This window comes from Erinaceus europaeus, chromosome X (genome assembly GCF_950295315.1).
Source record: "Erinaceus europaeus chromosome X, mEriEur2.1, whole genome shotgun sequence".
Classification (NCBI taxonomy): domain Eukaryota; kingdom Metazoa; phylum Chordata; class Mammalia; order Eulipotyphla; family Erinaceidae; genus Erinaceus; species Erinaceus europaeus.
The window spans coordinates 4,983,967-5,009,186 of NC_080185.1; the positions used below are offsets into that span (position 1 = coordinate 4,983,967).

Consider the following 25,220-nt stretch of genomic DNA (forward strand, 5'->3'; position numbering starts at 1 on the left):
TGTGGCAGAGCTAGGCATCAGAAGCAGTGGAGCACAAGGTCATGGAGGGCTTTGTGTATCCTGGTCCGGATGGTATTCCCTGCTCGTGAGGTGGATAGATTCCAGACAGACTAGGGCAGGAGGTCTGACTGATACTTCTGCAGGTGTTCTCTGGCTGCAGAGGCTGGGGGGTGGGGTGGGGTAAGAGGCAGCTATGGTGCAGAGCCAAAACTATTTAGTCTCAGAGCCATTGGTCAGGCTTGGTAACTATGCAGACAAGATAAAAAGAGGGATCCAGGCTGCCTCCTAGGTTTGGAGGTCCAACAACCGGTAGAGCAACACATTCCATGCACTGAGGTAAGTAAACACTTAGGGAAGTGGAAGGGTGATTTAGGGGCATTAGGGATGGATACTTCTGTGAACACTGCCATGCCTCTAAAAAAGGAATTAGGCACAGTCCAAGTGGTAGCACAATGGTACAATGGTTAGAGTACTGGACACTCAAGCACGAGGCCCTGAGTTTGATGCCTGGCACTGCATGTAACAGAATGATACTCTGATTCTCTCTCTCTCTCTCTCTTGCTCTCTCTCTCTCTCTCTCTCTCCCTCTCCTCCTCCTCCTTCTTATCTCTCTCTCTATATATATATAATTTAAAAATTATATTATTTATGTATTAGATAAAGACAGAGAAATTAAAAGGGGAGGAGTAGATAGAGAGGAAAAGAGACAAACACCTGCAGCCCTACCTCACCACTTTTGAAGCGTTCCCCCTGCAGGTGGGGACCAGGGGCTTGAACCTGGGTCCTTGAACACTGTAATGTGCTCACTTACCACCTGGCCTCTTCTACCTTCTGTTTCTATCTCATGTTAATAAACATATTTTAACACAGACACATATTTTAATGTGTCTGTATGTACACATACATACTTATTAACTTATTTATTCCTTATATTTATTTATTCCCTTTTGTTGCCCTTGTTGTTTTATTTTTGTGGTTACTGATGTCATTGTTGGATAGGACAGAGAGAAATGGAGAGAGGAAGAGAAGACAGAGAGGGGGAGAGAAAGATAGACACCTGCAGACCTGCTTCACCACTTGTGAAGTGACTCCCCCTGCAGGTAGGGAGCCGGGGGCTCGAACTGGGATCCTTATGCTGGTCCTTGTGCTTTGTGCCACTTGTGCTTAACCCACTGTGCTACCACCCAACTCCCATGTATTTCTTTTAATGAGCTAAATACAGAGAGAAAAATACATACATAGATAGAAGGGGAGAGGTAGAGAGACCAGAGCCCTATGCAGCTCTGTTTTATAGTGGTGCTAGGTATTGAACCTGGGACCATAGAGCCTCAGGCATGAGACTCTTTTGCAGAACCAATATGCTGTCTCCCCAGCTGAAAGAAATCTTTCTTAAGACACTATGTAATCAATGCAGAGGAGGTGGCAATGCGTGGACTACGTCAGAAGAGAGTTCCAGGCAGTTTGGATGAGAGGTCTGGGGAGAGGACCCAGCAGAAGTAACAGTATAAGTGAAGGCACAGAGGGAGAATGGAACACCAAATCTGAGGAGCTGTTAGTTTTCTGAGGAAACTAGAGTGTGGGGTCAGGAGTGCAAGGAAGGAGACTTCCAAAGAACCCTGAATGTGGAGCTCAGAAAGTTGCACTCTTCCTGGAGGTAGGGTAGGGCTTGAACAAGGAAGGCTGTGAATCTTCACATGGGTCTGGCATCTGCCCAGGGGTGCAGGAGAAGGGGAAGGAAGGAAAGCAGTTAAGATCTCATCGTTCCCACATTGTGATAATTTGAGGTGGGTTGTGCTTTGTGGTGACAGAGAGAAGGTGAAGCCTTGAGCAGTTGGAAATGCCGGGTACCTAATCATCACACAGTGATCATTTCTTGCTGAAAATTACTTCATTAAAGGTGAATCCTGAGTGCTCCTTTAAAAAAGACAATATATTTCAATATTTTACTTATATGTATGTATTTTGGATACAGACAGAGAGAATTGAAAGAGAATGGGAAGATAGAGGAAAGAGAGGAAGAGAGAGAGAAAAAGAGAGAGAGAGAGACTTATAGTCCTACTTCATCGCTTGTGAAGTGTCCTATCTACAGGAGGGGATCAGGGGCTTGAACTCATGTCTTTGCACAGTGTAACAGTGTAACTGCCTGGCCTCCCTGCAATTTTTTCTTAGCCTCAGTTTACCCAAAGCAATACAGGTTTGCAAACAGAAGAGTGTGTGTGTGTGTGTGTGTGTGTGGGGGGGTGTCCCGGGGTCCTGTTGTGGAGGTTGGATCTGGCTGCTGTGATCTATGAGTCTGTGTGTATGGCAGCAGGAGGGGAGAGTGTTGGATGTAGAAATACCCCAAAGACTGGTGGTGCCTGTGGCAAACCAGTACAAGGTACCGTTGAACTCAACCCTGTTACCATCCATCACTGCATTGGTGGGATGCATTGGATCGACCTTCTCGTGGTGCATCCTGTGAGTACCCATTCGTTGGGGAAACTGACGATCCTTCCTAGCTGACTGAATCCACATGGATCCCAGTCACTTTCAAAGCCAGCAACAAGCAGCTCCTGATAGCTTTCAACCTGACGCTGTTGACTGGCTACGGAAGAAGGGCAAACGCTAGAAGAAGAACTGCATTGGTGGTTGATGGTCTTCTGCAGGGTTGGGATGGTCTCAGCTGCTCTGATGCCATGACAAGACACAAAGACTTCTTGGGGCCAGTGGGAGAGGTCCTACTGCTCCCCCCTCACTCTTTGGGGGAGGAGATGTGAAAGCTGGTGCCAAGCTCTCAGGGCACCAAGGGGAAATTGCTGCCTGTTGGGCTCCAGTTTGCAGTCCTGGGCTGGCTTCACCAAGGGCTTATGCAAATTCTGCATTAGCTGGGCCGTGCAGGAGAGCTGTGCAGAGCAGCCTCTCCCATTAGGAAAACATGCAGGTAGAAGGCTTTGCCCTGCTTGACTTGGCACGCAGGCTTCCAGGAGCTGGAGGAGGGGTGTTCTGCATTTCGATTTTCAGAGAAGAGGACTCCTTCTCATGATAATGAGCCTGGAAGCCATGTCCTGACCCTGTGGCTGGCTGTGTACTCCCTTCTTTTCTGTCTGTCTGTGTCTGTCTTGGTGTAGCTATAACCCTGGTTGTCACCTACACTATCATCACTGGTGCTGAGGCTCTGTTGTGCTAAGTAAGCCCCTCTGACACTGGATGGAAATTCACACAAGAATCTGAAGGATGAGGTGATTAGCTGATTCACATCTCCTGGGAATCTGTGCCACCTGGCTACAGAACATTCTAGTCCGTGAGGCCTGTCTGGAATGAGGATAGAGCTAATGCAGGAGTGACTTGCTGGAGGGCTGGAAGTCCAACCCCACAGCTGCTGTTCATTTTCTGCAGTCCTGAAGTGGGCAGGGACAGACCTTACTGCCTCACTCCTCCTCGCAACCCAGACATAAGTCCTTCTGATGTCAGTGTCCCCCCGACCTCCCAAATCTTCTCCATTGCACTTGTTAGCCACTTCTGTCACCCAAAGTGCAGTGGCACTTACTGGGGTAGATGTTGGGATCTGCAATACAGAGCCACAAGTGTCCTTGAAGAAATGGATCCAAAAAGCTGGTCTGATGTCTTCAGCATGCAACCTCATCTTAACCCCCCACAAAATCTTCAGGGTTCCCAGTTGCCATTGGACAGAGTCCAAACATCACCTGCAGTCACTGCCCTGAATCCAAGATACTAGGTACCTTTGCCTCAGTGGATCTCTTGAAGCTCTACAAATCCTGTCCTCCATCAGCAAGGCTGTCTGTGACCTCTCATTAGCTGGATTCTAAGAAACCAGCTTGGTGGGGGTGGGGGATGCTCCTCACTGCTCCCACAATGTTTTCTGCCTGCCTATAGTACAGAGACCACAGCACCTCTCCCAAAGGGCACCCAGGACCTCCTCCTCTCCCCTGCTTTGACAGCAGAGCCATGCAGTGCAGTCACTCTCCTTGATATGGCTGGCCATCAGCACTCCCTGAATCCAACCCCTCAGAGCCCATGACTCCCAGCCCCTCCTCATAGATGACACTAACAGTCACTGGGCCACTGTCCCTGTCACCCTTGTTCACTGGCATGGCATTCAAGGCTCTGCTTGACTTTGCCTTACTATGAAGTCTAAGAGCAGAGAGAGAATATGAATGTTGTATGTGTACCAGTCAACAGATATGATGGGTGGGTGTAGGGAGGCGGTGCAGCCTTAATGCACAGGACTTGTATGGGAACGTTTCCAGGTTCCATCCCCACAACCACCAATAGCCAGAGCAGATTAGTGTGCTCTGATCAGAGCAAACAGACAGAAAAGAACCCAAGTGAACAGTGAAACAAGCAAAGATGGTTTGGCACAGATGTGAAATATGGATCACTAACACAAAGGACACTGCAAACACACACACACACACACACACACACACACACACACACACACACACACACACTGATCATCACATCATTTTACCAGGCAATTCTGTGAGAAGTTTGGAGGTTTGGGGTTTTGGGGCACAGGACTTTGGCGGGAGGGGGGTGTAGTAACTGATGCACACCTCCAGTAGGTGTGAAAGTCTGTCCCTGAAATCAAGTCCATGATGGGGGACCTTCAAGTGCTATGAAATGGCCATTGAGAGGAAGGCTTTTCAGGTAGAGGGAAAGCTGCTTTCAAGCTCAGTTGTGAGGTTTTCACTCATATGTGAAGCATGTCCCCCTAGGCCTCTGGAGAGGGCCCTGGGTGGGCTGAATGTCACTAGTGCCCTCAGAGATCCCTAGACTTGTGGATATCATTGGCAAGTCACTTGAAGTGCCTTTAAATCTGCAGACTGCTAGGATTGCCAACACTGTACTTTGCAAAGTGAGCACATTAAACAAAACACTACTATCTGTTCATGAAATAAAGGGACTTTTGTATTCAAAATAAAAAAGGCCTGAATTTCAGCAAAAAGGTCAGTAATGCAGCTCTGTGGGGGAGACTTCCATCAACAACCCCCCTTGTCTTCTTTGGCCTGGGACTAGGAGAAGGCTGCTTCTCAGGGTGGGTTCTGGCACCTCGGGAAGTCTAGGTGAAACCTTGCCTCACTGGCAGCTACCTGTGTGTGCCCAGTCTTTCTGCCCTTCCAAGCATGGGGGGCAGATGGGAGGGGAGAGTGTGGGCTCATTGAAAATTTGCACTGTTTCAGGACCTGATGCCAGGGCCCTGAGTTTCCGTTGCATCTCAGGGCTGACAGAATGACTTCAGCACATTGTGAGTGGAGAAAGGAGGTCTGCAGTGGTGGGCAAGCAGTGCACAACTTGTAGTGAGATTCTACCATGTGTCACTCATGTTGGCAGCTGCCTTCCTCTATTTTACTGGGGGATGTGTGAGATGTCAAATATGTCACCATATGGAAACATCTTAAGGGTCACATAAACATCTTGAGGGTGTACATAATTGAATAGTCTCTCTTCTAGTTTGTAAATCACTCTATATCAGAATTGTTATCTCCAATTCCAGTGATTGTATCAGATTCTGCCTTTACTCTGCAAATCCTGCCCTACCTCAAGAATGTAGGCAAAGTTCAGGGATGTCAGATAAGGCAGGCTTCTTTTCAGCCTGAAGGGCTTGTTGACCACTGTGTTTACCGTGATATGAGTGAAACACCCCTAGAGGCTGGGGACAGAACTAAAGACATAACTGAAGAGTTTCTGACGTGTCTGGTTCCAACACACAGCTGCCGGTAATAGAGAAATAGGTCATTTAAGTGGTCAGGCATTATAAACCACAGAGTCCCCAATATGGGCTCCTTTTATATCTCCCTGGAGTAGGTAGGGTCTCTGGGTGTGCCTATGTGACTGCAGCTGTGTAAACAGACTTTGGAGCTGAAGGGACAAAGAGGGACCGTAGGTAGGGCCCCTGGCCCTATCACCTCACAGATCCCTCTGTACTTTGGTTTCACAGGTCCATGTGTGTGTGTGTGTGTGGGGGGGGCTTTGGGCAGATGCTACTAGGTGGTACTGACTTTAGCCAAGACAACAGAGGCATAGGGTGAGTGGAGGGAGGCATAAATTTTCCAGAATGGAGTTATCAGCACTTGGGACTGAGTGCAGGAGTTCTGCACTCGTGGCAATGACATAACACTAAACCCAGATATTTAGAACACATCAGGGCACCATACAGAATGGGGTGAGGGAGGAAAGGGGCAGAAAATTGTGTTAGCCCTTGGAAGCCCCACAACTTAGCTGGCATCAGCTTCCCACCCCCCACAGCCCCGGCCCTCTGTGCCTCTTCTAATCTGTCCCCTATCCTGGTGGACACCTCCAGGCCTGGCTCAGAGCTGAGGAACACGACCATTGTCAGGCCAGGAGCTATTGGCGATGAATGGTTTCCCACTTGGTGTTGATGCTCAGAATTTGGGAGGTTCAAGAACAGGTGGGAAGAAGCTTGAAGCGGGGATGGGGACAAGGGGGTAGGGTGTGCAGTGGTAGTGTATCTGCAAAGACGATGGATTAAGCATAGAAATGCCAGCATGTAAGTCAAGTTCATGTTCATTTGTGATTGTCAATGGATCAGCTGTGGAGCAGAAGGCTCAGCCAGTTCTGGGCAGGCCCTTAGCCTCCCAGGTACAAAGCCCTCAGAGCATCTACCCTTTGAGACTTAGGCTAACCAGACTCATGAGAGGCTGAGAGAGAAGCCAAGCTGAAGATTGGTGTGAAATAGGATCACTGACCTAGGTAGCGTGTGTGCAGCACAGTAATCAATAATCTTTGTTTTGAATGGTGTCTTTTGGCATGTGGTAAAGTGTCCTTTCCTGTGTCCTGTGTATGTTCCATGTTCCAGAGGAGTGAGCACATGCCCACGACTCCACAGTTGCACCTGACAGTCTGAGTCTTTGCTCAGTCTCTTTCAGTCTGCCTGTCCGGTATGTGGGCTGGAGGCTGGTAAGTGTCGAAGGCTAACACATATTGTTATTTATTTATTTATATTTATTTAATTTATTTGTTTATACCAGAGCCCTGCTCAGTTCTGGCTTAATGGTGATACTGCAGGATGAACCTGGAACCTCAGAGCCTTGGGCATGAAAGTCTGCTGTGCAACCACTGTTCCCTCTCTCTCTCTCTCTCTCTCTCTCTCTCTTTCTCTCCTCTAGTCAATAATTTTAGCTGTGCAGGCTGCAATTCTTCAAGTCTTCTTTGTTGGCAGAGAGAACGTTGTCAGACAACACAAACTTAGGTGGGGGAAGCAGAGCTGTGTTCCCACCAGCTTCTTGGAAACAGTCAGCTGAGTCTCCAGACACCTGTCTCAGGTCACAAAACAATGTGAAACTGATTATTTTTTGACCCTTAAAAATGCAGCAACTTGGGAGTCGGGCGGTAGCGCAGCAGGTTAAGTGCACGTGGCGCAAATCGTTATGGACTGGCGTGTAAGGATCCCAGTTTGAGCCCCCGGCTCCCCACCTGCAGGGGAGTCGCTTCACAAGTGGTGAAGCAGGTCTGCAGATGTCTGTCTTTCTCTCCCCCTCTGTCTTCCCCTCCTCTCTCCATTTCTCTCTGTCCTATCCAACAACGACAACATCAATAACAACAACATTAACTACAACAATAAAACAACAAGGGCAACAAAAGGGAATAAATAGAAATTTAAAATATATTAATTTTTTTAAAATGCAGCAACTTAGGAGGTGGCTCTGTGAGTAGAAGCACAGGACTTGTCTCTGTGAAGCCTTGGAGTTGACCACCCCTCATACTGCATAAGCCAGAGTGCTGTTCTGGTTGTCTTTCTGCAATAAGGAAAGACATCTGAAACTGGAGGCACTGGGTGGTGGTGCACCTGGTTGAGTGCACATGTCACATTGAGCAAGGATTAGGGTTCAAGCCCCCAGTCACCATATGCAGGGGGAAATCTTTGGGAGTGGTGAAACAATGCTGCAGGTGTCTCTCTCTCTCCCTCTCTATATCCCTTTTCCTCTTGATTTCTGGCTGTCTATCAAATAAATAAAGATAATAATTAAGAACATCTGAAACCAATCTTCACTTGAAGACTGCAAAGCCAGGACTGGACCGACACCCACAAGACCTGAGGGGCCCTCAGAACCAAGGTGTCTAGTGTCCTCTTGCTACAGAGAGGAGCACTGTGGCCAGAAAGCAAGCAAATGACCTGGGGTCCCCAGAATTTGGTAAAAGTTTGGTGGGTATCTACAGCCTGGAATAGTCACCAGCATTTCTTTAGCTATTCGACCACCAGCAGGTGAAGTATAGGGGCGCCCCACTTGCCAGCATTTCTTTAGCTATTCGACCACCAGCAGGTGAGGTATAGGGGCGCCCCCACCTTACAATCCTGAGCACAGCCTGGGTGGGGCCTGCCAGGCCTTCCACCCTGGGGAGTTGTACAGCACCTGTAACTAAGTGGGTACCCGATCAGCTTTGACACTGCAGGAATGGTGCTGGCTGACCCCCTATCTTCTTCTTTATTGAGATGAACCTGCAGCTGTCACTAGGAATAGAAAAGAAGAGTTCTGTGGATGTCTGGAATGTGCCACCTATGTCACTGTATGCAAAGACCATGAACTGTTCTGGCTGTTCTCTGGTCAACAACACGTATTGCTTAGCTGTCCCATTTGCAGTTCCAGACCTCAGAGCACACATGGAAGTCACATGGGGAAAATTGGGCTCCGTGACTGTGTCAGGAAGACCATCTCCCTCACCGCGCCCCCTGCGCCCCATTAGGTTCAAGGGCAGTGGGAGTCACGGCGAGATGTGAGGGAGCATGAGCCTGAGGGCATGGGCATTGGGCAGCTGCCAAAGGGACAGTGGGGGCTTGAGGAGTGCGTGGGAGCAGGCTGTGGGCCCTGGGGTCGCGGGGTGGAGGGGATCCTGGTGGAGCAGGATCCACGCGCTTTCTTTGTCCTCCGAAGCCGGTGGCCCTGGAGCCTTTGCGTCTGTGGCATAGGCTGCAGCTGGCTTTTCGCTGGTGGCTGGTCAGGGAGCTTCAGGGTCTGGAAAGCTGCACCGGAAGGACTCCTCCAGGGAGTGCGGGGGGTGGGGTGGGGGGGGATGGGAAGCACTGCGGCGCCTGTTGGCCCAGCGCGCGCGGTCACAGACAAGCCCCTGCGGTTGTGAACTTGAGCCAACAACGCAGCCACCCCGCGCCCCATACCCTCTCGACACTGCCCCTGCGCCCCAGTCCCGGCTCGCCTCCGCGCAGTTGGCGCAACCTGCGCGCCCGAGATCTGCCTTTTCCCCACCCTTGGGATAGGGCTTACGCGGAACCCGCAGGGGTGGGCACGGGGTAGCTTCTGGAAAGCTCGCTGGTCGCCGGCGCCCACTGGAGTGTGAGCGGTGCCACCCTGCCGCCGGAACCGGCCGCTAGAGGTGGCCAGCAGCTAGCACGCTGGGCCGCAGCCAGCGCAACCCATGCACACCACTGCGCGGGCCCCGCCCATGCAGCCTACTGCGCGGGCCCCGCCCCCCGCCGCACGGCCCCGCCTCCGGGACTGCAGACCCGGCTCCGCCCTCCCGTCTGCAGTGATGGCGCCCGGCGCGCCCCCGTCGTCCGTGCTCCGCGCGGGCCGTGGGCGGGGCTTCCGACGGAGCTCGGGGCCCGCCCCTTGTCCCAGTCCCCTCCAGTCCCCGCCCGGCGCCCCCTCTGGCGCTCTCGCGCGAGCTGGCTCCCACCTCCAGGCCCCTCCGCCAGCTCCAGCCATGCCGGCCTGGCGCTCGGCGGTCCTTGTCTACCTCGCTTTCTCCTTGGCCGCCAAAGTCCAGAGAGGTAAGGCGGGCGGCGGTGCGCTGGGCCCCCACCCTAGGGGCGCCCGCCCTCTCCGCGGGGCGCTGCAGCCACCCGATCCCTGCCAGCGGGCCTGCCGGGGCCGGGCCGCGGGTCCAGAGCTGAACCTGCGGCGACCCCGCGGCGGCGGCGGGACCCGGGGGACCCGGCCCTTCCTGCTGTTAGGCCAGAACCGCGGGAGCGACCTCACTGGCAGCCCTGAGCTGGCACCTGTCACCACTGCTGACAGCTGTCCCCAGCTGTGCTTTGGGGAGCACTTGAAGAGAGCACTGGTGTCTGCCGCCACGTGCAGCAGATTCCCGGGGCGGGCGTGGGGGTTGGTTGGGGTGCGGGCATCCTGAGCGCAAGCCTGCTGCCTTTTGTCACCAGTGGGGCTGCGGTGGCGATATGGCAGGTATTGCTTCTTTCTGGTACTCACCCCTTTGGTGATACTTTTCCCAGGACGAGGAAGAGGACGAGGAAGAGGAGAAGGAGGAGGAGGAGGAGGAGGAGGAGGAGGAGGAGGAGGAGGAAGGGAGGGAGGAAGAAAGGGGATTTCCTGCCACACCCAGGGACAAAGTTTCTTAGACCCTGACTGCTCCTTCTGTGGTCCCTGGATTGTGACTTGTGACAGGAGCGCTGAGGCTCAGGTCCCGCCTTGACCTACCAAGTGGGACTCTGCGGGTAGTGTCCTGCACAGTCACCAAGTTTAGGAAGCGTCTTCTCAAAGCAAGTGCAGTCGGTGGCTGAAAATAGGTTCTCTGATGTGTCCCAGAAGAATCAACTTACACTTATTTATATCTGGTGTCCACATCAGGACAGAGGCTGCAGAGAACACTGCAGTTGGCCACAGGAGTATGGTGTGAGCTACCCAGCACCCCTAGTGAGGGACAATGAGTGAGGGACACAGGAGCTCAGAACACCCACCACTCTGTCCTAGCAGAAAAGCCTAGTGGCCTTTATGCCACATGCAACTGCTGGCCAAGACGCTGACAGAAATGCAGTTGTCCCTTGTGCATAGCTCCTGTGCCTCCGACACACATTGGTCTTCCTGCTTGCCCCAAAGGGGGCTTCCCTCTGTCCTGGACACTGAGAACCCAGCAGGGAACACAAGTCACATTTTGTCCTCTAGGGACTGACCTGGGTGTGGGGGCAGCGGAGGAGGGAGGCAAGACTGACAGGAACTGCAGTCTGGATATTAGTGCTACAAAAATGACTAAAGCGTGGTTGTGGAGTTTTCTGTTTCACATTACCCTCTGGGGTTAAGATACCGCTTTCCACTATGAGGCCATTGTTGGAAACAAGTTTCGTTGCTCATTGGATTCATGTAGTCTATGGGTGGGCAACCCTTGAAGGCAGCAGTGCAAAAGCAGATAGAGAGGCAGCACTCCTTCCAGATGTTCCCTGCAGGTGCTCATCTGCAGACTGAGACACTCCATCTGGTCCAGGCACCATCCCTTTCCCACTTTCCCTCCACCCTCACACGTTACCTGCTTGCTGCCACTGGTGGTGCAGCCATTTTGCAGAAGAGAAGGAGGTGGTGCGGACTGAGGCAATAACTTGCCTCCTGTGGTATGACAGGTTGAGTTGGGAACTGGTCCCAAGCCTGGCAGCTTCCCTGAACCTTGTGTAATACCCTTCTGCCTGGCAGCCACCCCCTGTGCTCACAGGCATGTGGCCTTGGGAAAGTCCTCTGAATCTTGTGGCTTCCTCTTCCGCAGTGCCTGGTGGCTCCCTCCCAAAGGTGTCTGCAAGGGGCCAGACATGCTTTCCTGAACGCTGGGTGTCTGCCAGGCACGCTACGCACATTGTATAACCCCTTCCTTCTGGATGCAGAGTTTCATGCACTTTGGAAGAGGGGATCCCGCCCACACAGGGCTGCTACCCACAGAGCTTCTGTTACTCTCATTAAGAATGGCTTCAGTGGTCAGGGGCATAGTATCATGGTGATGCAAAAAGCCTTTCTTGCTTGAAGAACCAAAGGTCCGATATTCAGTCCCCTGCACCACAAGAAGCCGAAGCTGAGCAGGGCTCTGGGGCAAAAAATGGCTTCAGGTTAGGACCCTCGTTTTGGGACTCTCAGTGGCACATTAGAATACTGATGTGGATTGGGTACTGGCGGCCTCTCAGATCAAGGGCTGTAGGTTTCTGGGCTGCCATGCGGAGGTACCTACATGGTGCAGATGCTGGGACCAGCCCACCCTAGCTTTCCTGGAGCCGCTGACGACACCCTGCTTGGAAAGGATGTGCCAGATGGTGGTTTCTGTTTCTTTCTTCTTCTTCTTTTTTTAATTTTATGAGAGGGATATGAGGAGAGAGAGAAAGAACCAGATACCACTCTGGTACATGTGCTGCCAGGGATCAAACTCAAGACCTCATGCTTGAGAGTCCAACACTTTACCTACCAGACCACATGGTTTCTGTTTCTGTGGAAGTAAGTACACTGTGTGATTCCTGTCACAGCAGTGAGGTTGGCCTAGGGTCTCTTGCTTCCTAGTCCCAGTCCTCAATGACCAGGTGCCACCAAGTTGCCCCAGGCTCACCCAGCCCCCAGGATTCTAGTTCTGTATTTTCCAGGTTCTGATAGCTCCTGCGAAGGACTTTCACCTGAGCACATCTGCAGAAATGGCAGCTGGTCTTTGTGATCATAACAGGGTCAGCACTGTCACTCATTTGGTCTCCAGGGTCCACTAGGACCATTCTCCTGCAGTCTTGAAAAAGCAGTGGGTGGCAGCCCATTTCTCAGATGAAAACCATAGGGGACCAATCAGTGGCATACCCAGTTAAGCACACATAGTACTAAGCACAAGGGCCCGCACAAGGATCCGGTTTGAACCCTTGGCTCCTCACCCACAACAGGGACACTTCCCAAGCAGCGAAGCAGGTCTGCAGTGTCTCTCTTTTTCTCTCCCTCTTTATTTCCCTCTCCTCTCTCAATTTCTCTCTGTCCTATCCATTTAAAAAAAAAAAAGGAAAATGGCCATCGAGAGTGGTGGATTCATAGTTCGGACACCGAGCCTCAGAGATAACCCTGGTGGCAATAAAAATACAAAACAACAACAACAAAAACAAACACATAACCCAGTGAGGTGTGGGACTGGTTTACTTGAAAACCCCAAACAGGGAGTTGCAAGCACGGGTGCCTCCAGGGTCCAGGCAAGTGACAGGCCAATAAGAAGCACAATGGGCTGGTGGCAATCTGTCCTTGTGCCCCTACAGGGAGGGGCCAGGCTGCCGGTCCCAGTTCAGGGTGCCATTTGCGGGTCTAGCTTTGCGGGCGGGGGACAGACGACCAGGGACTCATGGCTGAGCTGGGACGCAGTATCTCGTTTATTAATCAGATACATCGCCTTTGATGCATCCCTTCACTGGAAGTGACAAGGGAAAGGAAATGACTACGAGAGGGGGCGGAGCAAAAAAAAAAAAAGCACAAACAGAGCATAGAAAGCTTTCATCTAACCAGTGGGGATTAAACCAATACCCTGCAGGCAGGGCGGGACCCAGGTAAAACAGTGATTATGTAAATAGACCACATTGTAAGTAATACAAGGGAACCTAATGTGATGATCAAAACAGAAGATCTTATAAGCAGAATTTAGAAGCAGACCAACACCAGGCCCAGGCTGGGCCAGACCTAGGCTGGGCTCTTTGTGGGAGCACTCACCTGCACTATACCTTCCCAGCAAGGGGTGATCGGGCAGGGCACAAAACTGGAACCTGTATAGAGATCTGCCAAAGCCAGCCTTTTGTGAATCTGCACTCATGTAGAATGCCTAGAGCTGGCAGACCCACTGACACAGCAGATTTGTGGTTGCCACGGCAGTGGGCAGCAAATGCCAATGGGGACAACTTTCCTTTGGGGACGATAAGAAAAGTTCTGGATCGAAGAGCGCCAGTGCCTGCCTCACAGTACACTTTGAGAGGGTGCATCACATAGTATGTAATTTATGCAGAAAAAAAATGAGAAGCCAGGTGGTGGTGTGCTTAGTTGAGTTCAAGGACCAGGGTTTGAACCCTGACTCCCCTCCTGTAGTGGGGATGCTTCATGAGCAGTGTAGCAAGTCTGCAGGTGTCTCTCTTTCTCCCTTTCTATGTTCCCCATCCTCTCTTAATTTCTCTCTGTTCTATCTAATAAAAAGTAAAGGGGAGATGGGAGGAAAATAGTGACCAGGAGTGATGGATTTGTAGTGCTGGCACTGATCCCCAGCTGTAACCCTGGTGGCAAAATAAATAAATAAATAGACTGCATTGTTCATGCAGAAATGAGGGGCTGACCACTGGTGATGCCTGGGTGGGTCTTTAGAGGCCCTGAGTCTGGCTGGGGCGCTGGGATGCCAGGCTAGGGTGCAGGCCAGAGTCTGTGGTCTGGCTTGGGCTCTGGGGTCTGAGTCAGGTGGGTGAGGAAGCCCCTCCCTCAGGGCTCAGAAGGGTTGGCTCAGTACTGCTGAAACCTGAGTTTGGGAATGGTCTCTGGAAAGGAGAATAGGGATGCTTTGCTGGAGGTGTCGGGGTCACCATTATGTGCACTTCCTTCTGCCGCCCAGCCGCATACACTGTGCTGGATTGATGGGCTCTGGTAACTGGTGGCTTTTGATGTCACCTGCTTGGATTTACCTCCTGTTGCTTCATTGACATCACAGGCCTGTCCCCCCCCCCCCCACATCACTTATAAAATAGGTGTTCCTGGGCAGTGGTGCATCCAGTTAGGCCCGGATGTTACCATTTGTAAGGACTTAGGTTCAGAGCACCACATCCCACCTGCAGGGTGGAATCTTTACAAGCGGTGAAGCAGACCTGTAGGTGTCTCTCTTTCGCCCTCCCTTGCTGTCTCCCCCTCCTCAGTTTCCCTCTGTCCTAATAAAATAGAAAGGACAGAAAGAAAAAAAGAAACAGAAAATTTGGCTGCTGGAAGGGGTGAATTTGTAATACTGGCATTGAGCCCCAGCAGTAACCCTAGTGGCAATAAATAAATAAACAAACAGGACTCTGGCCCAGGGAGGGGCCTCTGGGTGTCCCCATAAGGAAGCTAGTGAGGAGGTCCATGAGGCCCTGTGGGTGTTGGGGATGTGTGGTGGGAGGAGCTGGCCTGGTTCTCAAGAGTTCTAGAAACTCAGAGTTGAGTTGATGACTCTCCTAGCACTGTGCCCCTCCTGTTTGTGTATTCTATCTCCTGTTCCTGCTGGATTGCGGGGGGGGGGGGGGGAGTGGCTGCAGGGTCTCCTAGCTCTCCCTAGACAGACCCAGCCCTCTGACTCTTAGTTATTCTTGGTTGGCATGTGGAAGCTTCCAGTCCTCCCAAATTCGTGAGAAGCTGCACTCAGCCCCACTGAGATGTCCGCATCCTGGTCTCTGGGTGCTGCCCCCTCAAGCTTTGCTGAGAAGGGGACTGAGTAGTAAGGTGGAATTAAGGCTGCTATGTGGCCTGCAGCTCGGATCTCCTGGGACATCTTGCCCCAAATAGAAAGAGAGGGGGCAGCTTTCCAGTGCAGAATGGGGTTGGGGGGTTAGGAACGGCCTGAGAAAGGTTCCATTGCCTCCTGCTGGCTCAGAAGGCAGAGGAGCAGGAGCCAAGACTTTCCAGAAGATCCTCAGGGCTCTTTGGGACAAGCTTTCTGTTTTAGTCCCTGCTGCAGCTGGTGGGGTGATGGAATGGACTCCTATGCCTGCATTTGATGGTGGCCCCCGCCAGCTGGCAGAACTAGGAAGTGGCCAGCTGGTGACTAAAGCACACAGGTAGAAGGTGGCTGGCTGTTCACAGAGTTAGACTCCCTTGAAACACTGCCTTTCTTTCTTGGTGCTGTCTTTCTTGGCATCCTTGACTACATCCAGTTGGGCTCTGGAGGGTTCTATGAGAACTCGAGCTGATCTTCTATAACCACGCCCCCACAACCCCCTGCCCTGAATCACTGAGCTGGCCTTGTGTCCCTTTGGTGACCCTCAGAGTTCTGGGCCCTCTTACCGCAGTGATCTTTCCTTCCCACCTTTCCTCCCTTCCTTTCCTTTTTGCCATCAGGGTTACTGCTAGGGCTCAATGACTCCATAACAAATCGGACGCTCCCAGCAGCCACCCTCCCTCTGATTTTCTTTTATTTGATAGGACAGAAAAAAATTGAGGTGGGAAAAGGAGAGAGAGATACCCGCAGAACTGCTTAGCTCCCAACCTTGAGCTCAATTATATGTGTAATCAGCCAGGTGTGCCACCACTCGCCCCCTCAGTTTTTTTTTAATTTTATGAGAGTGAGGAGGGCCAGAGCACCCATATAGGCAGTGCCAAGGATGAAGCCCTCAGTTCTACCACCAAGACACCTTCATAGCTGTCCTTGTTTCCATAAACATCTAATTAGTATTTATTTACTTTTTACTAAGTAAATGTTTTGCTGGAGAGTTATCTCAGGGGTATAGTTGCACATCTCCCTGAAATACAGCACACCTCACCCACCACCAAAGTACCCTCTCTCTTCACAGTGGTGCACTGCCCCCCCACAACTCCTTTGAACTCCCTCCCTTCCTTGCTTGCTGGTATCCTCAGATCTGCCAATCTAGATAAGGGTTTACTAATGTTTTTTTTTTTTCATTCATACGTTCCCCTTTGCTTCGTTTCTTAAGTTGCACCTATGAGTGAGATGAGCTGAGTCCTAGTCTGTTGTGTATATAAACTATACCTTACCCCCTTAAACACACTCCCTTTTTTCCAGACCCCTGCTCAGCTCTAGCTTATGGTGATGCTGGAAATTGAAACAGGAACTTCTTTTGCAGAACCTTTATAGAGTCTCCCCAGCCCATAGACTATATCTTTCTTATTCACTCATCTATCTTTGGGCATTTGAGTTGTTTGCAAATCCTGGCTACTGTATATAGTGCTGCAATGAATCTGGGTGGGCAATGACCTCTTTGGTTTTGTATTTTGATATGTGTGTATGTGTGTTGGAGAGGTTGCCAGATTCTACAGAAAGTTTATTTTTAGGATTTTGAAAGATCTGAATAATGTTTTCCATCACAGTCCCACCAACAGTGTAAAAGGGTTCTTTTTTCCCACACCTTCTCTACCACTTGTTATTTCTGTCCTTGTTGATGTATTACATTCTCACAGGTATAAGGTGGTATTTCATTGCTGTCTTGATTTTCATTTCTCTGATGAGTGATGGTGGGCATTTTTTTTACGGATATCTGCATATCTTCTTTAGTGAACTTTCCATTCAGAGCTTCTCATTTTTAATGGGTTTGTTTATTTTTGTTGTTGTTGCTGAGTCTTGTGACTTCAGTATGTGTTTTGATCACTAGCCCATTGTCTGATGTTTGGCATGTAAATATCTCCTCCCATTCAGTAGGGGTCTTTTTGTTTTAGTGATGATTTCTTTCGCTGTGCAGAAGCTTTTGAGTTTTGTTTTTGTTTTTCTTGATTTTAGACTCCCAATCTCCAAAGACATCCCTAAAGTCATATCATGACATGCTCTGCCAATATTTTATTCTGGATATTTTTCCTTCTTTTTATTCATTTTTATTTTATTAGTGATTTAGTAGTAATCAACAAGATTGTGGGATAAGAGGGGTACAATTCCATACAATTCCCACCATACCAGAGTTCTGTATCCCTTCCCCTTCACTGGAAGCTTTCCTATTCTTTATCCCTCTGGGAATATGGACCAAATATCCTTATGGGTTGCAGAAGGTGGGAGGTCTGGCTTCTGTAATTGCTTTTCCACTGGACATGGGTGTTGACAGGTTGATCCATACCCCCAGCCTGTTCCTGTCTTTCCTTAGTGGGGCAGGGCTCTGGGGAGGTGGGGTTCCAGGACACATTGGTGAGGTCGTCAGCCCAGGGAAGTCAAGTTGGTGTCATGGCAGCATCTGCAACATGGTGGCTGAAAAGCATGAAGACATAAAACAGAACAACTTGTTTAATAATCAGGAACCTAGAGGTAAGACTATAGCAGATGCGACTTAGAGTCTTCATGTTGGAAGATGCTAGAAGTCTATTTTAGGTATATTCCCATAGGCCCATAACTTTACTGATTTCTCCCTGGGCCAGACAGCTAATGTGCAGGTTGGCACAGAGTATTGTCTGGGAGCATTGTGTCATAGTTGGGAATAGGACCAGAAAGCTGGATAAGGGCAGAGAGTAGCTCCCAAATATGGGGAAAGTATATAAATACCATTAACTGTAAACCCCATCAGTCTGACCCAGGGCCTATGTCTATTTGTATTTATCACAGGAGTCAGTGTAACCTCTGTATCCCTGTCAGTATGAGCTCACATTCCATGGTCATAGCTAGGAACATTCTAAAATACACTCATTTCAGGATCAGTCTTCCTCAAATGGCAGAATATGTTGACCCAGCCTCCCTTCAGAGAGTGGGGCGATGTCTACCACTGTTATTCTACATTGAGGACGATGTAGAATAACAGTGCAGAGGCCCACAAGAGAGTTTATGATGTTATTCCTCATGGAGATGACCAGTGATGGTGCACAGAAGGGTCTGCTAGAGATCTAGGCCCATCATGTCTGTGTGGGAATCCCAGGATTCCCTGGCTAAGACCTCGGATGATGGGGTAGCCTGGTAGTGTCCAAAAAAAGGCCATCATTAGAGTGTGCTGGTCTCTTGACCTTATCCAGCTTTGTAGCCCTTACTTTATCTGACAGGGCTAAGCTTAGAGTGATTGAGGGAGGTGCAGTAAGAAGTAAGTGAGGAGGCTATCTAGGTCTAAGTAGAAACTATTTGATTAAGTACCTTATGGTGTCTTTTTTTTTTTTTTAGGCCTTTCTACTTGCTTGCTGCACTTACTGAGTCACTGCAGACTATTGCACACTTTTACTTTAAGGTGTATATTTCCCCCTAACTTATGGATACATGTGCACATGTGCCCTTTCCCATGGGCCCTGGTCTGTATCTAGATTCTATAACTTTGTTAGGTGGTGTGTCACACAAAATGGAACTTTATCCTGGATATTTTATGGTTTCTGGGATAACACCCAAGTCTTTATTTTGAGTCCGATTTTGTATATGGTGTAAGATAGTGGTCTAATTTCATTCTTCAGCAGGTGGTTGTGTGGTTTTCTGAAGGCCATTTATCAAAAATTCTCTTCTGTCTCCATTTTATTCTCTGGGCCTCTTTGTCATAAATTGACTCCCTATCTGTGAGGGTTTTATTTCTGGGATCTCAGTTCTAGTCCATTGATCTCTGTGTCTATTTTTATTCCAGTGCCATGCAGTTTTGATTACTATCAGCTGCCCTTTCTCTCTCTCTCTCTCTCTCTTTTAAGATCATTCATTCATTTGACTCCACTCTAGCTCAAAAAAATCTAATTATCTAAAATAGCACCTCCAAAGAACCAAAGACTATATTTTAATCTTTATGTGTCGCATACAACACGCCACTTGGACTTGTAGTCTGGGGGTTCTGGTTAATTACCTTCTGACTGCTGTGTGTCGGGGGTAGAGTCCCTGCTGCTTTCTGTGTTGCTCTCCCTCCTTCTGGAAGCCAGACTATAAGGATGTTCATCCCATAGTGTTCTCCATTACACTTCTCACCCACCTCAGGGCTTGTGGGGTATCTCTGTTTGAGTCTTCCGAGGTGTCTTCAGTCTTCACAGGTATCTTCACCAGCCTCCTGGCTTTAAATAAATTCCCACTCACATGCTTGTGACTCCCCCACCCCCCTCCCAAGGCTTGATTTCTCTCCTCAGCACTGATGTCTCCCTCCTCCAACTCTAATGTTTCTGTATCCACCCTGCTTGTTCTTGGCTTCTTAACCTCTACATGATACAGCTGTGTGTGGTCCACCTCCTGACTGTGTTTTGGGCCTCTGCTAATAACACGACTGTACCTGTATCTCTAATTAATGCATGTTCCTATCACTCAGTTTAGGGTCCAAAAAGGTAGGATGTTTGTTGGTGTTCTGCATTGTGGATACCTAGCATCCAGGACAATACCTGGCCCAGTAGCCACATCTGGCAGGAAAGGGGTGGTACGTTCAGTGTTGTAATTGAATTACTTACCAAAAGACTATTTACAGAGACTGGGATTCCACTGTGGGATAGTGGTTACTGCTCATAGGCTCCCAGGGTGAAGGGCTCTTAGAATCCAGAACAGTTAGGGCTGGGGCTGAGGGAAAGAGAGAGCCAGATGCCTGGAGAGGGGGAACCAGGAGAAACAGCCCCAGAAGCACCTCCTCCTTCCAGCCTTTTGCTTCTGCCTCCCGGTAGTGAGACCCTTGACCCCATATGGACTTCCAGGAACAGTACAGTGGCCTAGTACCAGGACAATGCGGTGACACTGTTAGACATCACATGAGCTGCTACTCTTATGTTGGCTGCAACTGCCTCATCAGCACCACTGTCCCTTAGGTAGTGGGGTGCTGAGGAGAAGCCACCAGAACTTTAGGGTGGCTTACATGCTGAGCACGGTGGAGGATCAGAAGGAGAGGGAAGCCATAGCTGTGGCCGTGTTGACCTCAACTGTGTCTTTGCTACTGCTTCTGATTTGATGGCCGTAGCAGATCCAGTGCTCAGGACATCTCTGCTCGTATGGGAGTGAGTAGAGTGGGTGGTCGTGGAGAGTGCAACTGATACAGACATGATCTTCCCATGCGAGCCTTACATAATAAAGCTTCTTTTTCTTGATTTAAGTATTTATTATTATTATTATTATTATTATTATTACCACCATGGCTATCTCTGGGACTTGATGTTGGCACTAGGACTCCGTTGCTCCAGGCAGCCACTTTTTCTTTCTATTTTATTGGATAGACAGAGAGAAATTGAGAGGGGGGGAATAGAGAGGGAGAGAGAAAGAGAGACACCTGAAACACTGAAGGTGGGAAGTGGAGGCTCAAACCTGGGTCCTTGGCAGAAGAATAAAAAGAGCCTTGTTTGAGTGGAATCTCTCCTATGCCTCCTATCTCATCACATGCCTGGCACCATGGACACTGCAGAAAATGCACTGAGGAGGGAAAGGGGGCATAACGGGGCTTATTTAATCATTCCTCCATACTGGGTTACTATTCATGAGCCGAGTCCATAAACTCGATGTACAGTTCAGGGTCGGGCTGCTGTTCTTCCCAGAGTTAGCCTGCTTTCTCAAGATTGCGTTCTTTTGTGTTTGCCTGTATGTCTTTCTACTTTGCCACTTCTTTTGGCTTATGCTTGGATTCTTGTGACCAAATAAAGAACTCACTGAGCCAGCCATCAGCAGAAGGGGAAAGCATGCACCTCAATGAGCTTGAAATGAAGACTGTGAACTTTGCAAGAAGATGCTATAGACTCAGGTTTTCTATTTATTTAACATTGCGTCTGGGCAGGTGGGCTGGGGGTAAAGCACGTCTCCACTGATCTTTGTGGATTAGCCCCAACTCGCACTCTGGGCTGCTGGAGAGCAGGGAGCTCCACCTCGTCACATCCAACTGTTATCAGTGTCTGCAGGTGGATAGCTTCTGCACAGTTTTCCAGATGGTTTCCCCCATCTGATCGGTGTCAGTCCCTGTTAGCTTCTATTTCAGATGGGGTCCTGGTCTTCTTTCAGTATGTTTCACGGTCTGAGAACCAGTGCAAAGGAATCACACACACACACAAAAATGAGCCCAAACATTGACCAGGCAAGGCGGTTCATAAAAGAAGAAATCAAATTGGACAACGAACATATGAAAAGATGCTCAACCTCACTAGTGATCAGAGAGATGCAAATTAGGTTGTAACAAGATAGCATTACATGCCCTCTAATAGGCCAAAACTTATAATAAACTCTAAAATATCAGGTGTTTACCGTGGTTACAAGAGAAATCTGGGCAACAGATTTCTCAGGCCAGCATTGCTTGGAGCTAGAGAGAGCTCAACCACTCCTAGATAATTCCACCTTACACCATGGCTCAGGGAAAGATGCTGGAAGGTGGCACAGGCCAGCCTCAAGGTGACTGCAGACTCAAAAGAAGGGTGTGGCTTTCTTTTTTATTATTTATTCATTTATTTATAAAATGGAAACATTGACAAGACCATAGGATAAGATGGGTACTTTTCCACACATCACCTACCCTCAGAGCTCCATATCCAACCACCTCCCTTGATAGCTTTCTTAATCTTTATCCCTCTGACAGTATGGACACAGGATCATTGTGGGGTGCAGAAGGTGGAAGGTCTGGCTTCTGTAATTGCTTCTTTGGCAGAACATGGGCATTTTGAAAGCATTTGTTCTACCCCCTGAGCCATCTCCTCAGCCACTGGGGATCATGGTATCTTTTTTTTTCCTATTTTAATATCAGTTTATGGAGAAAATGTTGGGGGTTTTGTTGTCACAAGGGTACATTTCCCCAAGGTAGGTGTAAGTACATTTCATCTTCCACCAAACAATCATCTTATCTACCTCAGGGATTTGGGTCCCCTGCCTCCCCTTAGTAATCCTCCCTTCCCATTTCTGAGTGGGCATAATTTTTTCATGTCTTTAATCATTTAATTGGGGGGGTGGAAGTTAATGGCGCGTATAGTATACGTGTTGACACATGGGTACAATTTCTTATCTCCCCCGTGATAGGTGTCTGCAAGACACCTTCACTCCCAACTTAGGTCCCTGTCTACCATCATGCACCAGAACCCCAAGATATCCCTCCCCAACTCTCTCCTTGCCCTTCTTCCCCAGAGTTTTTTTTGCTTTGGTGCAGTATACCACACCATACCCATCTTGGATGGAGCTTGAAGGAATCATGTTAAGTGAAATAAGCCAAAAAAGAAGGATGAATACAGTATAATCTCACTCATATGTGGGACTTATGAAAGAAAAGCAGAAAAGAAAAACAGAAAGTGAAACTTTGGAGTTTGTTTTTAGGAACCTAAACTGAAGGAGCAAGTCAGCTGTTAAAGAAAAAAAAAGTCATGCTCACTTCATCCTTTTTCCTGACAGATTTTTCCATACAAGATGATGTAGCTTTGAGGAGGAAACTATGTAATTCATCTTGTAATTTTATTTAATTTTTTATAAAAGATGTATGAGAGAGAGAGGGAGACCAGTGCACTGCTCCAGCCCCTGCAGTGTCAGGAGTCTACCCTTGAAGCCATTTCCTTGGCTATCCAAGTTAGTGTTTTGACAAAGAGGTGACACAGGGACACTCGGAGAATTTTAAGGCTTCCTGTAGACAAATGTAGTGACACTGGCCTCTGATGGTTGGCTGGGTAAACTCACCATAGTCAGCTACTGCACGGACTATAAGCCAGCTACGAAAAGGAGCAAACTGTTAGTGTACACAGCCACCAGGATGGATCACAGATTCATCACACTGCATTAGAGAAGGCAATCTCAGGATATACTGCAGCTGGCCCTTGAGCAAACAGCATGGGGCTGGAAAATCCACATGTAACTTTTGTTCCACTCCTCTCCCCAATGGCCTACCTATAGCCTCTGTTGACTGGAAGGCCTACAATTCAGGCACATAGTGTATGTTCTTTGTCTTTTTGTGTGATTTTTGAAATTCAATTGATTTATTTATTAATAGAGATTTATTTATTAAGTGAGAGGGATGGGGGAGACAGAGAGGTAGAAAGACAGAGTGATACCTGCGGCACTGTAGGTGGGGACCAAGGGTTTGAACCTGCATTCTTGTGCATGATGTGACTTGTACACTCAACCCGGTGTTCCATCATCCAACCCCGTGTTCTGTGTCATATAGAGTGTGTTCTTACAATCCAGGAAGCTAGAGAAAAGCCAATATTAGGACAATCTTAAGGAAAAGAAAAATGTATCAAACCCATATGTGGAAATCCAGTAAGTGAGTGACATTGCTTTATAAGAAACCACTGAAGAGTCTACTGTATGTGATTCTCTATCTACAACATTCATGAGCAAGCATTGCTACAAACACAGAATGCATCATAGGTGTCCTTAGGGGTTAGGAGCAGGTGAGGGGAAGAGGGAAGTGGACAGTGAGGTGGGCATGGCCACAACAGTGCTCCACGTGACTGATGGCTGCCATCAAAGCTGTGCCCACATCTGATGGAATTGTACATTGCTACCAAACATTATCATAAGTGTAAGTAAAAAAAAAGGGGGGAGGAGTTGGAGCAAACTGGTGGGCTGGCCCAGTGTCACTAGCCTGTCTGAGATAACACATTCTCAATTTATGCAGCATGCCCTTTGGGGTATACTGGACAGCATTCAGGGGGCTCTTTCATTCTTCCTTACCACTGTGTGTCATTCTGGAATGAGCACAGTTAAAATTGCAATAGGCATATAATGTTTCCTGAGTGACAGGTCACTCAGGAATGCCCCTGGAGATAGGCACTAACAGAAAACAGCCAAGAGGTGAATAGGAGAGAAAGAGCCAGCAGTGAACTCAGGCCCTTAGACAGAGCAGGGCTGACCCAGCAGGTTGAGCGAGATCACTGGCAGGAAACCCAAGGCCTGGGGTTTTCGGCACTGGGAACCTGCTGGTTTAGATCTGGGGGTGAGGTAGGCTCATCCCAGGAAAGTGGGAAAATCCGAAAGATACTCCCTGGAGGACATCAGAATTGTAGGTATGGATAGAGCAGGGTTAGCAAAAGAAAATGGGAGGTGGAAACCACACGAGTTAGTGGAAGCACTTGATAATGGTTGACGTTAGGCATCCATTAGGAATTCATACAGCTCAGCAAAAGCAAAAAGGTCCTCCTTGATACTCTTTAGAAGAAATATTGTCTACAGTTGGCAAAGAGATGTGCTGGCCAAGTATATATCTATCAACTAAAGGACAATTATTGTCCTTATGACAACCTCTATTAGAATCATCAAACAAATGAAGTGCAGTAAAACTTTAAGGTTAATTTAGATCCCACTAAAAGCCTAGGTCTATTCCCTCCCCAACTTGAGACCAGATCCCATAAACCCAAAACCTGTTTGGATACAACAAATGATACTCAATGACTAACAACTGGGTGAGCTGGATAAGGGTGAGACTGGCTCACTTTGATGATTTGCCTTTTTTTTTTTTTTGTTAATAGCCAGGCCACCCCCACCATCTGGGGCTCTAGTCAGGGAATCTTTGGATTCCTACATAGATATGGTGGACCTAGGCATCTAATAGATGCATCTCTCCACCATCACTGGTCACTTCCATCAGGAACATCATAAACCGTCCTGTGGGCCTCTCCAAAGGAGGGTTGGGTCAACTTACTCTGCCACTGGAGGAAGACTGGTCCTAAAATGAGTGTAGCCTAGAATGTTCCCAGCTGTGATCATGGACTATAAGCTCAGACTAATAGGGACTGGGAGGTTACACATTCTCCTGTGCTAAATATGAATAGATATGGACCCTAGATCAGATCGATGGGACAAACAGTTAATAGTGTTTACATATTTGGGAGCTAGCTAATCTTTGCTCTAACCCAGCTTTCTAGCCTTATTCTCAACTCTGACACCATCTTCCCAGATAATATTTATAGTTCACCTGCATGTTAGTTATCAGGCTCAGTCAAAAATTACTAAAGTTATGGGCCCCTTGGAACATACCTAAAATAGAC

The 25,220-nt window shown here is 48.8% G+C and overlaps 1 protein-coding gene across 4 annotated transcripts in view; it reads left to right on the forward strand.

The window, feature by feature from the left end:
* Positions 1–9,565: 9,565 nt before the first annotated feature.
* CD99L2 (CD99 molecule like 2) overlaps positions 9,566–25,220 on the forward strand; it is a 73,619-nt gene continuing 57,964 nt past the window's right edge. For 2 of the 4 annotated variants that reach the window (XM_060183540.1, XM_060183541.1), the window contains exon 1: positions 9,566–9,748. In XM_060183540.1, coding sequence (XP_060039523.1) covers positions 9,682–9,748 — 67 coding nt within the window. In that variant the 5' untranslated portion in view covers positions 9,566–9,681. The remainder of the gene's footprint in view (positions 9,749–25,220) is intronic. The other 2 variants (XM_060183538.1, XM_060183539.1) reach the window with 2 other exon arrangements.